Genomic DNA, 13648 nt, shown 5'->3' on the forward strand with positions numbered 1-13648 from the left:
AGATGTGCGATAAAAATGAAACTGAAATAGGGAACATTTGCCTAAAAATGAGAAGGTGAAAAAGAAAGAATATAAGATAGTAGAGATTATAGAAAAAGAGGGAAGATGTATGTGGCAAAGAATACGCGATAATGCTATTAGAGATTTTAGAAGATCGGGACTAAAATCATGTGTAAGGATGAGAAAATTGTTCGTAATCATAAGGTTAAGATATTATAGATTTAAGTTTGGGTTGGATGTGAGTTAAGTAAAAGTTAGGTTGTAACATAATGCGGTTTGATTCGGTTTGGTTCGATTTATAAATTACAAACCGCAAACCAAACCGAACCATGCGGTTTTGTTAAAAGATGACCCAAACTAATCCGAACCAAATGCAGTTTTTTGCGGTTTCGGTTTGGTTTGGTTTGGTTTGCAGTATTTTGATTCTATAAGAAATGCCTTAGCTATTTGTTAGTACTATTTGTAGTTTAATTTGATAGAGACATTTATGTTATTTTAATTAACTGATTTTGAGTCTAAAAGTTTGTTCTAACTATAAAAAGGTATTCCCTCAGTTTTATAATAAATTTCTTATTTAAGTTTTGCACGATTCTTAAAAAAAAATATTAGATAGATTAATTTTAAGGATAAAATTAATATCATTTACTAAAATACCCTTATTTATTATAGACAGTGGAGTTATTGAAAAACGTGAAAGTTAATATATAGGGATATAGTAGTGAAAAAAATAATAAACGTTGCATCGGTATTCTAAAGAGACATTTATATTGAGACATAGAAAAAATGCAAATGAGACTTTTATTATAAGACTAAGGGAGTAGATTTTGAATTTAAAAGTTTCAAGTTCAAAATTTATTTATTATTTTAAATGGAAACAAATGTTAATTTTTTATGAGTGTTTTTGAATAATTTCTTTTACATATTTATAATAATAATATTAATAATAATATTAATAATAATAATAATAATAATAATTATTATTATTATTAATATTATTATTATTATTATTATTATTATAGCATAAAGTGTTGATTTTTTTAATGAGTGAACTCTTCCATTATACTAGTACTATATTTAAATTGATGAGAAAAAATAAAATAGAATACAATAAAATAATTTATGCTTTATTGTGTGAAATGATATAAAGATGATCTAATCAAAATATTTAAATTTTATTATATATTTTTATTTTTGTATGAGATAATATCAATTTTATTTTATTATATCATAAAATGTTAAAATAATAAAATTAGATTTTTATTCAATTATATTTATTTTAAAATATTTAACTATAATTTTAAACTATGTATGTTTTAAAATTAGCTTAAAGATTTAAAAATATAAAATTATCATAAATTTATAAAAAATGTTTTTAATCATTAATATTGTAATGCAAAGCTCTCACAAAACATCACATGCATTAAAATAAACACATTTTTTTACAAATTTATTACAACAAATTTCTATAAATGTAGGTAAAAGTTAGAAAAAAATTACAATAAAAAATCTTGCTTCTAATATTTATTCCAACAAATAATGGGTTGAAGAAAATTAGAGAAAAAAATATTAAAATATGTTTAAAAATTCATTTTATTTCTAAAAGCACATTCTTTATTTTAAATGAATTTAATTTTTAAAAAATGGAACTTAATTTAGATATGCCATTCAATCCTTCTAGTGTGAATACTCTAAATAGTGATCAAAGAGAAAACAGAGTATTGTGATTCTATTTGAAGACTCAACTTGTGGTCATAGTTAACTCATCTTCCTCCTCCAAAATATCCTATATAGATCTCTCTCCCTTCTTCTCTTAAATGTTACATCTTTTGTGTTCAATGTTCTAAAAATCAAACTCTCACCATTTTCCACTTATCCATAACCTTCCAACACTTTCTCAATATCAAACTATCAAATTTCTTCTAAATTCTAAAATTTTCATCTAATTTTAGTTATTAGGCTATTATAAGTCCAAATAAACATAACCCAAGTTTTTGTCCTCTTGTTATTTTCTCATCACTTTTGGTTCTTCTTTTTTTTGCCACATCTTCAAAACCCAACATAAATAGCAACCCATTTCCCCCAAAAGTTCAATTTGGATCTTACCACACACAACAAATCTCCAATCCCTCCAAAGCTTTCAACTTTATTGAAAAATCAAACAAAAATTTCAAAACCCTAATTTCACATTTCACATCAACCTCTCACCTTTTAGTCACAAAAAGATGCAAGACCCAACAACATTTCAACCCATGAAACCAAATTTCCCCGAACAAGAACAACTCAAATGTCCACGTTGTGAATCAAGCAACACAAAATTCTGTTACTACAACAACTACAATCTCTCACAGCCTCGCCATTTTTGCAAGAACTGTAAAAGGTATTGGACCAAAGGTGGTTCTTTGAGGAACATTCCTGTTGGTGGTGGAACACGAAAAGTCACAAAACGTTCTTCAAATCCCAAACGTTCGACAACTCCATCTTCATCTTCTCCATCACCATCATCAATCACTTCTTCAGCTCAAGCTTCTTCAGCTCAAGCTTCTTCAGCTCAAACTTCTTCAGTTCAAGCTTCTTCAGTTCCAGACTCCGACCCGACCCAGATTCGTATTGACCCGGTTGAGCCAAGTTTTGGTGGAGGGAGCTTTAGTTCGCTTCTTGCATCAACTGAGCGGTTCGGGAACCTTTTTGAGGGTCTGAATTCAAATGGGTCGGGTTTAAAAATGGTGGAAATGGGTGAATTTGGGGAGAATTTGAATCATGACCCGGTTGTGAATTCGGGTTCGGGTCATAATCATAGTCTTAACCCGAATGTTAGAAATGGTGAAGCAGAGATCTTTCTTGGTTTGCAAAATGGTGATACAAGTTGTTGGAATGGGAACCATGGTTGGTCTGATCTTGCAATATACACACCTAGTTCAACTTATCAGTAGAAGTGATTATGAAAAAAAAGTTAAGCTTTTTTTGGCTTAATTTAGTTTCTTAATTATGCATCATTTTGCTTCCAATATTTATACTCATATATACTATGGTTTTGTAAAGAGTTATATTATTTGTTTAAGTTTATGGATTTGTATGCACGGAGGATCATACATCTAAGGGTCACTAAATCAGTAACCTCTAGCTAGGTGAATGTTACTCAATTATCTTCTCTTCTTTCTTTTATATATTTATTATATAGTGAATGGTTTTTTGTTGTTTACCATGATGGTGATTGGAAGGAAAAAATATAGTTTTGTGTGGAGGGATGTGTAATGTGAATGCTATTTTGGTGATTAGGATGATAATGTGTTTTGGTGTGTTTCATATAGCTTTTGAAGGATTAATGGTCCATGGATATATGAAGTTTGCATGAAAATTTGTTGATCATTGACCTAGATAGCCTTATTTGTACCTTGTCAATTAAGGGTATGATAATTGACATATTGTTTGTTTCTTTTACCATATTTTCATCTTGATGATTGTTAATTTGATGAATCATTCTCTACAAATGGACTCATTTAATCATTCCTTTGGAAATTTGTATCATGTCCTTTATTTTTCTCTTCATTTCTTTTCAATCTCTATCTCTTAACTTTCACCATGGTTCCTCTCCTTCCCTCTTTTTCTCTCCTTTACCAAAAGCCCTTTTTTTTCTCTCCTTCACCAAAAGCAAGTGTAATTAAATTAATGGTATTAAAAATAATGATAAAAAGAAGAAGAGAGGGAAAATATTAGAGAGAAATAGAGAGATAAGTGTGAAGGAGATAGTTGGAGAGAATAAATTGAAGGAGATGATCCAAGTCTAAAACATATATTTATGAATTCTTTTATTGTTTATTATTTATTTATTTTAAATAATGTGAAATTTCTATCTCACGTGTATGTTCTCTGAGTATCCTTCGGTCACTAATTTATTTTTTTGATACATTAGATTTTTAAGATATTTAGTCTAGGGGTGTTCAAAATCAAATCAACTCAATAGAAAACCGCAAACTAAACGAAACTAAATCGAAATCGTAAAAAATTGCATTTGGTTCGGATTAGTTTGGGTCATCTTTTAACAAAATTGGACGGTTCGGTTTGCGGTTTGTATTTTGTGAACCAAACTAAATCGAATCAAATCGCATTATATTACAACCTAACTTTTACTTAACTCACATTCAACCCAAACTTAAACCTATTATACTTTAGCCTTATAATTACGAATAATTTTCTCATCCTTACGCATATGATTTCAGTCTCGATCTTCTAAAATCTCTAAAAGCATTATCGTGCCTTCTTTGCCACATAAATCATCTCTATTTTTCTCTAATTTTTACTCTCTTATATTCTTTCTTTTTTACCTTCTCATTTTTATGCAAATGTTCCATATTTCAGTTTTGTTCTTCTTCTCTAATCTCTCAACCTTTTTCTTTTTTCTTTTTAATCTTCACTAATCTCTCGTCTCGTCTCTTCTATTTTTTTTCATTATAATAATTTTTATATTGTTTTATACTATTATTTTATATTTATTATTTCACTTTTGTCTAATTTAATTTTTACATAATAAATAGAAAGTTGTTGTCAAAATATGACGAGTTTTGTTGTTATTTGATAGTGTATGAATGTCTAAATTTAAAGTTATGTTGTCATCTATATGTGTATGTATGACTCAATAAAATATTTGTAAAAAATCGAACCAACCGAACTAAACCAAACCGTATTGGTTTAGTTTGGTTTGTTTTTTTCTAAAAGCCAACCGAAACAAACCAAAACGCACAATTTTTTCTCTTGTAGTTCGGATAATTTTTTTCATCAAAATCATCCAAACTGCACCGTGAACACTCCTAATCTAGTCTATATATAAATTAGATATATTAATAGTCAAAAATATTACAAAAATTAAAATTTATTTATAATATAATTAGATGCATTCAAATGAATTATAAAAATAGAAATTTATTTATAATAGTAACTAGAGAATGTGTACATTTAAATTTAAACGGCTGACACTCACATTGTCAATAGATATATGTAGCTTGAAGACCAAATTGTCAGAAAAAAAAGTTGATTTTAGAGTTGAACCATCACCTCTAATTAGAACATTAGAGATATGGCAATAGAATTTGTAACCATGAATACTTGCATGAATCTATCATGTGTTTTAAAATAGAAATGGTGGAGGCTTTTTAAAAGTTTATTTAATTAAAAAGGTTATTATATATATATATATATATATATATATATATATCATAAAAGGCTATTATATATGTTATAAAAGTCATAAAAATTTATTTAGACTGAATTATTTAAATAATTTTATTATAAATGTGTTATATTTTAATCTTTGAATAAACATGCAAAAATAAAGTTTAATTATTTTGAAGAATTTGTAAAATTAAGCTGAAAAAACTTTTTGACTGACGTCATTAGTTGTTTTTACAAGTTCTCAAACACAAATAGTCTCACAAACTTTTTTGTACAAGATTAAATTTGAATAAATCAATACAAATAAATATTTAATTTTATTGTTCTTTTAATTTAATAGTCTATTTAAACATTAGTTGAATTATTTATCTATCCATATCCCAATAAAATATACTAATAAGTCTACCAAACCTTCGAAAAGATCTTGACACAGGTATAAAATTTTTTTTTGACATACTATAAGACAGACTTAAGTTTTAAAACTTTTTTAATTGTTTGATTTATCTTAGTAAATCCCAAATCGTCCAAAATTATTCCCACTCCTAGAGGCGAGTAATGGGAATATTAGTACATACCCAAATATTTTTCGTTGATAAATTGAAATATTTGATTTTGATAATTTATAATATTAATTATTTTGGTTAGTACATTGATATTTAGATTTGTTTTTTATTATTTAAAATATAATATTGTAAACTTTAAAGATTGTTTTAATTAATTATTTTAGAGTTGGAGGGAAATTACGAATTTAGAAAAATGAACTATTTCATTTTTAAAAAATTGATCACAATGTAGGGATAAGGTGGGAATGAGATCCTCGAACTCAATTGAAATGAATTTTGGACTAAATTATTTGTCCTCGTTTGGTTTGAGGAGGGACAGAGATATCCTAACTTGTTTGGGGAAAATTTTGGGTCCAATTGTATATTCATATTTAGGTTTGATGTGTGAAATGAGTATTTAACTAAGATTGAAGATTTGATCCAGAGAAGATAAAAAGCGTCTTCGTCTCATTGTCATGCTTATCTTTAATTGTAAAAAAAAAAGTGGTATAAAATGGTATGAGACACATAATTTTCATCTAAGATCTTAAAGAATTAGGTTTACAAGTCTCATACTTTTCATCTAAGATCTTAAAGAATTAGGTTTACGAGTAAGTGAGAGACACATAATTTTCATCTAAGATCTTAAAGAATTAGGTTTACGAGTCTCATACTTATATATTGCGCAACCTTTACTTTTTCATGCAATGTTAAACTCCTAACTCCCACATGTATCACAACAATTACTTATTAAGTGTGAGTTCATCTACTAAAATGTATTTTCTTATGAATAAGTTTTTCTCATTCATATATATTTGTATCGTCGTTGACACTTATCTGATCAACAAAACACGTCACATGACCACCACTTTGTCAAAAACACTTTGAATATAAAAAGACGATTTCTTAATTGAATTATTGTTAAAGCTATTGGGCCTCACTGCAGCCCAACTCCAAAGGCCCATATCTTTTCTTTCCTTTTCTGTAATTACATAACTGTCAATATATAAATGTATAAGGCCACCTTGTATTCACAATAAGATACTGTACATTCTTCTCAATAATGAATAACTTTTCCTCTTCTCTTTTATTGTCATGCTTCATTCTCTGTTAGTTAACAATTATCAACTATAACACCCTGACTGATAATGAGAAGACTATTTATATTAGGTTAAGCAGAATTAGACAAGTGAGATACATACCGCATCTTCAGCTATAATCTTAAAGTATTAAGATACTATAAACTTAAAATATTAAGGTAAGTTGTACCTTAATGTGCACCCACAACCAAATTCTAATTCTAGTTGAACTGAATGGGTGTTTTGGATCGAGATGTGTCTTGCTTAATGGATATATTTGAGTGATTAGTAATCACAAGTGGTCTCCACATGCCATGATGTTTTAAAGATGGAATGGAGTGTGGTGTCCTTCAAGTTTACCATTTCAATTACAACCCTCCACATGCGTGGGGCTGATCAAACACATTTTGGCCAAGATCCGTGTATGGATTTAATTTGTAGAAGTTGTGGAAATTGATTATTCTCATTCCATATTAAATAAAAAAGGTCATGATATTATAGATGTAATATTAATTGTTTTCTTTTAATTGACTTCATTTGAAAGCAAACAGCATAAGCAAAAAAATATAAATATTAGTTATTTTAAGTATAAGTAAACTGAATTTTTTTAATTCTTAACGACACCAATCGTTAGTTGGTCCAGTGGTGATTGGCGTTGGACTTGGTAGGAAGAACCACGGTTCGATCCCCCGCAAGAGCTGTTCCCCCGAACCGGACTAAACCGGTGGTTATAAACTAAAAAAAAAAATTGTTTAACGATGAGTATATTGAACAAAAAAAAACCTGATATAATAAATTTTAAAAAGTTAGAAAATTAATTTAATTTTTTTAAATTAAAAAATCAAAATAGAGAGAGAGAGAGAGAGAGAGAGAGAGAGAGAGAAATAATTGAGGGTGGAAATTTTCTATTTCATTATGTATACATTGCAAACATACCTCTAAGGTATATAAACAAGTGATTAGGATACAAAAACATGAAGTCAAATAAGTGAAAAAGAAAAAAGTCGAGCCTATAACCGGTTATACAAAACCTGTAACCGGTTACAGCTGACATAAAACATAAAAACACTATCAAGTGTAACCGGTTACTACAAATGCGTAACCGGTTACAGCAACTCCAAAAGCATTTTTTTCAACTTATTTGACTATTTTGATGCTTGTAATCGGTTACATCCTCATGTTAACTGGTTACAACACTTGAAATACACAAAATCTCTTAATACTCCAACTTATTTCAAGTGCTCCAAGTCTTCCATTCCTATGCTAATCTTCAACCATTTGAACACATCATTTGTGACTCCCTTAGTCAACAAATCAACAACTTGGTCTTCACTTCTACAATATTTCAATCTCAACTTTTCTTCACTAACAAGTTCACTCAATTAATGAAACCTCATCTCAATATGCTTGCTCCTCCCATGTGTAATTGGGTTATTAGCAAGACTAATAGCGAAAACGTTATCAACCAAAAGTGTAATAGTTTTACCCTCATTGATGTCCAACTCTTTCAATAGATTAGTTAGCCACACGACTTGGCACACACATAACGAAGCGACAATATACTCAGCCTCACAGGACGAGAATGCTACTACTGGTTCCTTCTTCGAATACCATGAGATTAGTGTTCCATCGAACATAAAGATATATCCAGCTGTAGACTTACGATCATCTTTACCTCCACGCCAATTGGAATTGGTGGAACTGAGCAAATTTCATTTTTAGCTCGTATCCGCTACGGGAAAGAGAATTCTGCTGTCAATATACCTTTTAACGTATCTTAGGATTCTTTTAACTGCCACCAAGTGAGACACCTTCAGTCTCTCCATGAATCTACTTGCAATATCGACACTAAAAGCTAAATTCGACAGTGTATTGCACAAATAGCGCAAGGAAGAGGGCGTTCATGGATTGGGATTTTTCGATTCAAATGGTCTTTTTGAAATTGCTATCGGGGTTCAAGCCTTGGTCGAGAAGGTATCTTTTCATCTCGTCAGTGGTGGAGATCTGGATGGATTCGCGATTGAACCGATCGAGGTATGCTTGTTGAGGTTCATCGGCCCCTTGGACGATTGCTTCAAGGGATGCCTCCGATTTTGGATATCAGCGAGAAGCAGTGAAGTGATTGGAGAATTGTGCCTTCATTTCCGCCCTAAAATGGATGGAGTTTGGTGACAAGCTTTTATACCAAGTCATTGTGCCTTTCCTAAGAGTAATGACAAATAGGCGACACTTGATAGCCCCTCGAACGGTGCAATAGTCAAGCATGGCCTCGACGCCCTATATGTGTTCGTCCTGATCGGTCCTGCCGTCGTAGAGGTCCGGAGTGGGGGGTCTCTCCATTCCCCTTAGAAGTCGTGTTATCCGAATATCTCTAGAGAACGGGCCACGAGATTCGTCCTTGTCGCTTTCGACCGATGACGGCGTGTATTCTGGCTGGGGCGTCGGTGACGGCGAGGAGGGCTCCTTTCCACGACATTGTTTTTCTTACGAGTTGGATAAGGTCGCTTCCTGCGGGGGGTAGTGATCTCTCTTGCCTTATTGCTCGCTGGCATATTTTGCTCCAGCTAGAGTCTTTTGCCTCGGAGATGAAGAGACACGCTCGGGGAATCACGGTACTTCCGCCTCCGTATAAGGGTTGGGGACGGCGTGTCGTTCTTCCGAGGAAAAGACGTGTGGTGTATGCGTTGTCGAACCCTCTAAGGAGTCGCCAAAGATCTTATGGAATATTGAGATCAGCGGCGTCTCCGCGGGGGAGAACGTGGCCGCTGTTTTTTCTCGAGCATGATGATCTACTGGTTCTGTTGGCTTTGAGAAGGGTTGTCGTGAACGGATCGGCGTTGGGCGGCACAGGGTTGTCCATATGGGTGAGTTGGTTGTCATTCTACTGATTTTGCAAGCGCAAGGACACTTGGGTCGAGGAGGAAACGGCTTGTCCGTCCCTCGAGTCAGTTTGGACATTGGTCGTCGTGGCGTTTGCAATCAGTTCGGTGAGACGGAAAGGATCATTGTTGTTGACGTCTTTGTTGTTGTTGATGTCTTTGTTGTTGTTGACGTTACTGGCCATAACGATCGAAACGATGATTGGGTTGTTTTGATCTTGTGCTAGGAGAAGATGGGGAAGCAAAGTTTCCCACAGACAACACTAGTGATCGTACCTGATCAGACTAGATCGTCGATGGCCTTGAACAACTTGTCTTCTAGTTAATGGGGGAGTGTACATGCAAGGTACTCCGATGCCAAAGTGAGAAGGAGAGCAAGGGAATGCGAGTACTGAGATTAGGTGAGAATGAATGAATTACCTGACCCTTTAGTGAAAGAGGATGTTTATAGCCCCCAGCGCGGGACCAAGATTTTCCTATTTTGGGCTGGATCGTTGGAGGCCCAAAATAAAGAAAACTGTCATGATGTCACGTCGTAGGGCAGAGTCAACAAGTGACTCATATCCTAGTTGAACCGACCGTAGAGTTCAGAGATAATGACCGAAATTTCCGCTAGTGGGTGACCACGTGCTCTTCATGGAGCACGTGGGCTAGTGCTCCAACGGCCACCAAAAAAAGCAGGCGCATTTGGGCTTAGACCTTGGGTTAGGTCTATTCGTCCTTGGGCCTGCTCGGCCCAGCCCAAAACATATTACATTACATATAATATTTTTAATGATTTTTTTCAAGATCCGAGGATTTTAAAGGTGTCCACCCATGGTAAGCAATTTAAGAAATTCTCCATAATGGAGAGATGCCTGCAGAGGTTGCCATGATTTTCATATTTCCTAGTTTGATGTCGTTAGTGGGTTGTTCACTAACCATGTAAGGCAATCCATTGATCTATGCTTTTTCTGAAAATGTGGCATTCAAAGACTTGTTCCTTCCACTACCATTTAAAGAGATAATCGTCACGTGGAACTTCATCTCATATTTGTTTCAAATAAAAATATTTGTTTCAAATAAAATAGAACGAAAATAATAATAATAATAATAATAATAATAATAATAATAATAATAATAATAATATTATTATTATTATTATTATTATTATTATTATTATTATTATTATTATTATTATTTTCGTTCTATTTTATTTGATTCCATTTCATTAAATTTTAAATGTTCATTATAAGTTGAAACATGTGCCCACATAGTAGAAAACTCATCCACAACAAAACGTGTTCAAGGAATCAAATGGATGGACATAACACACCATCAATTACTCTTTAGATGTCAACTCAAAGACGTTGAATGAATGGTAGAAATAGGAAATGTCTAAAGGAATTTCAAACTTTGCCATTTTTAGAGGAGAATAGACATACTAGAGCTTTGAGTCTTTGACTAAATAGCCATAAATGACCAAGAAAAAAGGGATGGCATTGCTTTGTTGCTTCCTATTATCAAATGGTGTCCACATCAATTAACTTGAAGATAAGTTAGGTTTAGATGACATTTAGCCTGCCCAAGTTGTCAATGTTTTATGCCCATACAATTAAAAATATTCAATTTAAAAAGTGATTTAAATCACATAATCGATCTGTTTGTTATATATATATATATATATATATATATATATATATATATATATATATATATATATATATATATATATATATATATATATATATATATATATATATATATATATATATATATATATATATATATATATATATATATATATATTAAAAAAATCAAATTTATTTTTTATAAATTTAAAAATTAATTTTGACATAACATGAATATACATTATTAAAAGATTAATATATAATGAAATTATTTAATTTTTTTAAAAGATATATTTTAAAAATGATTTTTATGAATTTTTTTAAAAATTTAAGTGATTTTTTCAAAATATTCTTATGCATGGTCAAAGTTAAGCAGTTTAGGATAAATTCAACCACATGTTTATGTAAAAATGATTTGCAGTTGTTAGATTGTTGCTAGAATGATAGTTTTCTATCCAGCACCCTTACACCATTGTCTCACACTTCTAAATTTTTAAAATAAACATATTGTACTATTTTTTTAATTTAATTTTAAATATTTTTACAATTTATTTTTTTATAAAAACTTAACTTTTAAGCTTTTGAAAAACCGATACACAGAAACATAATTGCGATAGAAATTATCCGTGAACATATGTAAGGAGAAAATGATGTATTAATTTTTATCGAGAGTTTATACAAAATGTATTATATTATGTATTTCTTAAAAAAAGATGAAGATGAAACGAGTATTTTGGAGAGTTTTTCACCACTACAAAGGTATGTTTAGCTCAGATTTTCGAGAATTCTACAAATTTAAATTTATATATTCATTTATTAGTAGTAATTTTATTTAGGATTAATGTCTATTCTTCCCTTGTTGTATGAGCCATTTTTTAAAAAATTATTCTGTAAAAAAGTTTGATAAATTATTTTAACATATAAAGATTTTCTTGTTTTGCACCTTCATCAATTCCAATCATAAATTTTTTTAACATCAGAAGATTTTCCTGTTTTTTTATTTAATGTTTATTCCACATAATTTTTATCGTTTTGAACCCTAGAATCTCAAAGTCTCTATCGTCTCATTCTTAATCGTTTTGAACCTCAGAAAAACTTAAACACCTAGAATTCTTGAATATTCAACATTAAGCATTTCGTTCACGTGTTTGTTGATTTTGTTTCGTCTTGTAATCAGTGGCGGAGCCAGAAATTTTAGATAGCCTGGGCAAAAAATTTAACTGCAAATTACATCTGACATAATATATAAATAGTCATAAAGTGTGCTACATAAGAGAGATGAAACCTAACATGCGAATATTGTGCTAAATAAAATTAGGAGGTAAGTGTCCTCTCCAAAACCTCTTTGTGGTGAATGTTCGAATAATATCAACATCTTTAATTGACTTGAATATCTCCTGCTCGGTATAACATATCATCATGTCATTGAACCACAAATTGTTGATCTTGTTGAGCAAATTAGACTTGATAATCCTCATTGCTGAAAAAACTCTTTCAACGGATGTTGTCGACACCGGTAATATCAAAGTCAACTCAATGAATTTGTAGACTAATAGAGTACTTAAGGAGAGACAGATGCAGTTGGAATGAGTGTGAACCTGAACTCTCATAAGATTATGAGTTATTTAATTTATGAATGAATTTAATTGTCTTAAATTTAATAATAAACTTAACTAAGAAAAAACTTGAGGAGAGCTTACAAATCTTACCTTAATGGACTGTTTAACTTAGGAAGAGCTTACAAACCTCTTATCCTTAGTAGATTGTTTTATCAATTAATTTATATAGGGTATATAAAACTATTAGAAATTAAGTAATTAAAAAAAAACAGTAGCAAAACAAAATTAAATAAAAAATTTATTGAATAATAAAAACCTAATCAAATAAAATTACATGTTTTCTATTTTTTTTAATAAAATAAATAATCTAATAATAATAAAAGAAAACATTTTTCATGTTTTTTAAAATATATTTTAACACTAGAATAAATTAAGTAAATTAGACAAAAGACTAAATAAATTAATTCTAATAAACTAAAAGGGACTTGTTTTTGCTTTTATTTATTTTGATTTAAGTATATGTATTAAATATTTTTTTGGGTTTTTTTATATATGTTTTAACGAAGCAATACATTCATTTTATAGAATTATTCATATATCATTTTTTTTTTATGATAGTCATGACTAATGATAAAAAATAATACTGACGTTTAGGAATATATAACACAAGTGCTATATATTAGGAAAATGTTAACCAGTGCTCCAAGAGCACTCTTTCAGTAATTAAAATGGTAAGTTTTTTTAAAAATATGTGTATTTAATCCATTATAAATGTATTAGAAATTAAAATATTGATTTTTATAAAAAAAAATT

At 30.4% G+C, this 13648-nt stretch overlaps 1 protein-coding gene across 1 annotated transcript; it reads left to right on the top strand.

The window, feature by feature from the left end:
• The first annotated feature begins 1739 nt into the window (after window positions 1-1739).
• On the top strand, window positions 1740-3199 carry LOC131618111 (dof zinc finger protein DOF1.7). Its single transcript, XM_058889374.1, has one exon. The coding sequence runs from the start codon at window positions 2223-2225 to the stop codon at window positions 2928-2930; it is 708 nt and encodes a 235-aa protein (XP_058745357.1). The 5' UTR covers window positions 1740-2222; the 3' UTR covers window positions 2931-3199.
• Window positions 3200-13648: the final 10449 nt, after the last annotated feature.

Source organism: Vicia villosa, linkage group LG7 (genome assembly GCF_029867415.1).
Source record: "Vicia villosa cultivar HV-30 ecotype Madison, WI linkage group LG7, Vvil1.0, whole genome shotgun sequence".
Taxonomy (NCBI): domain Eukaryota; kingdom Viridiplantae; phylum Streptophyta; class Magnoliopsida; order Fabales; family Fabaceae; genus Vicia; species Vicia villosa.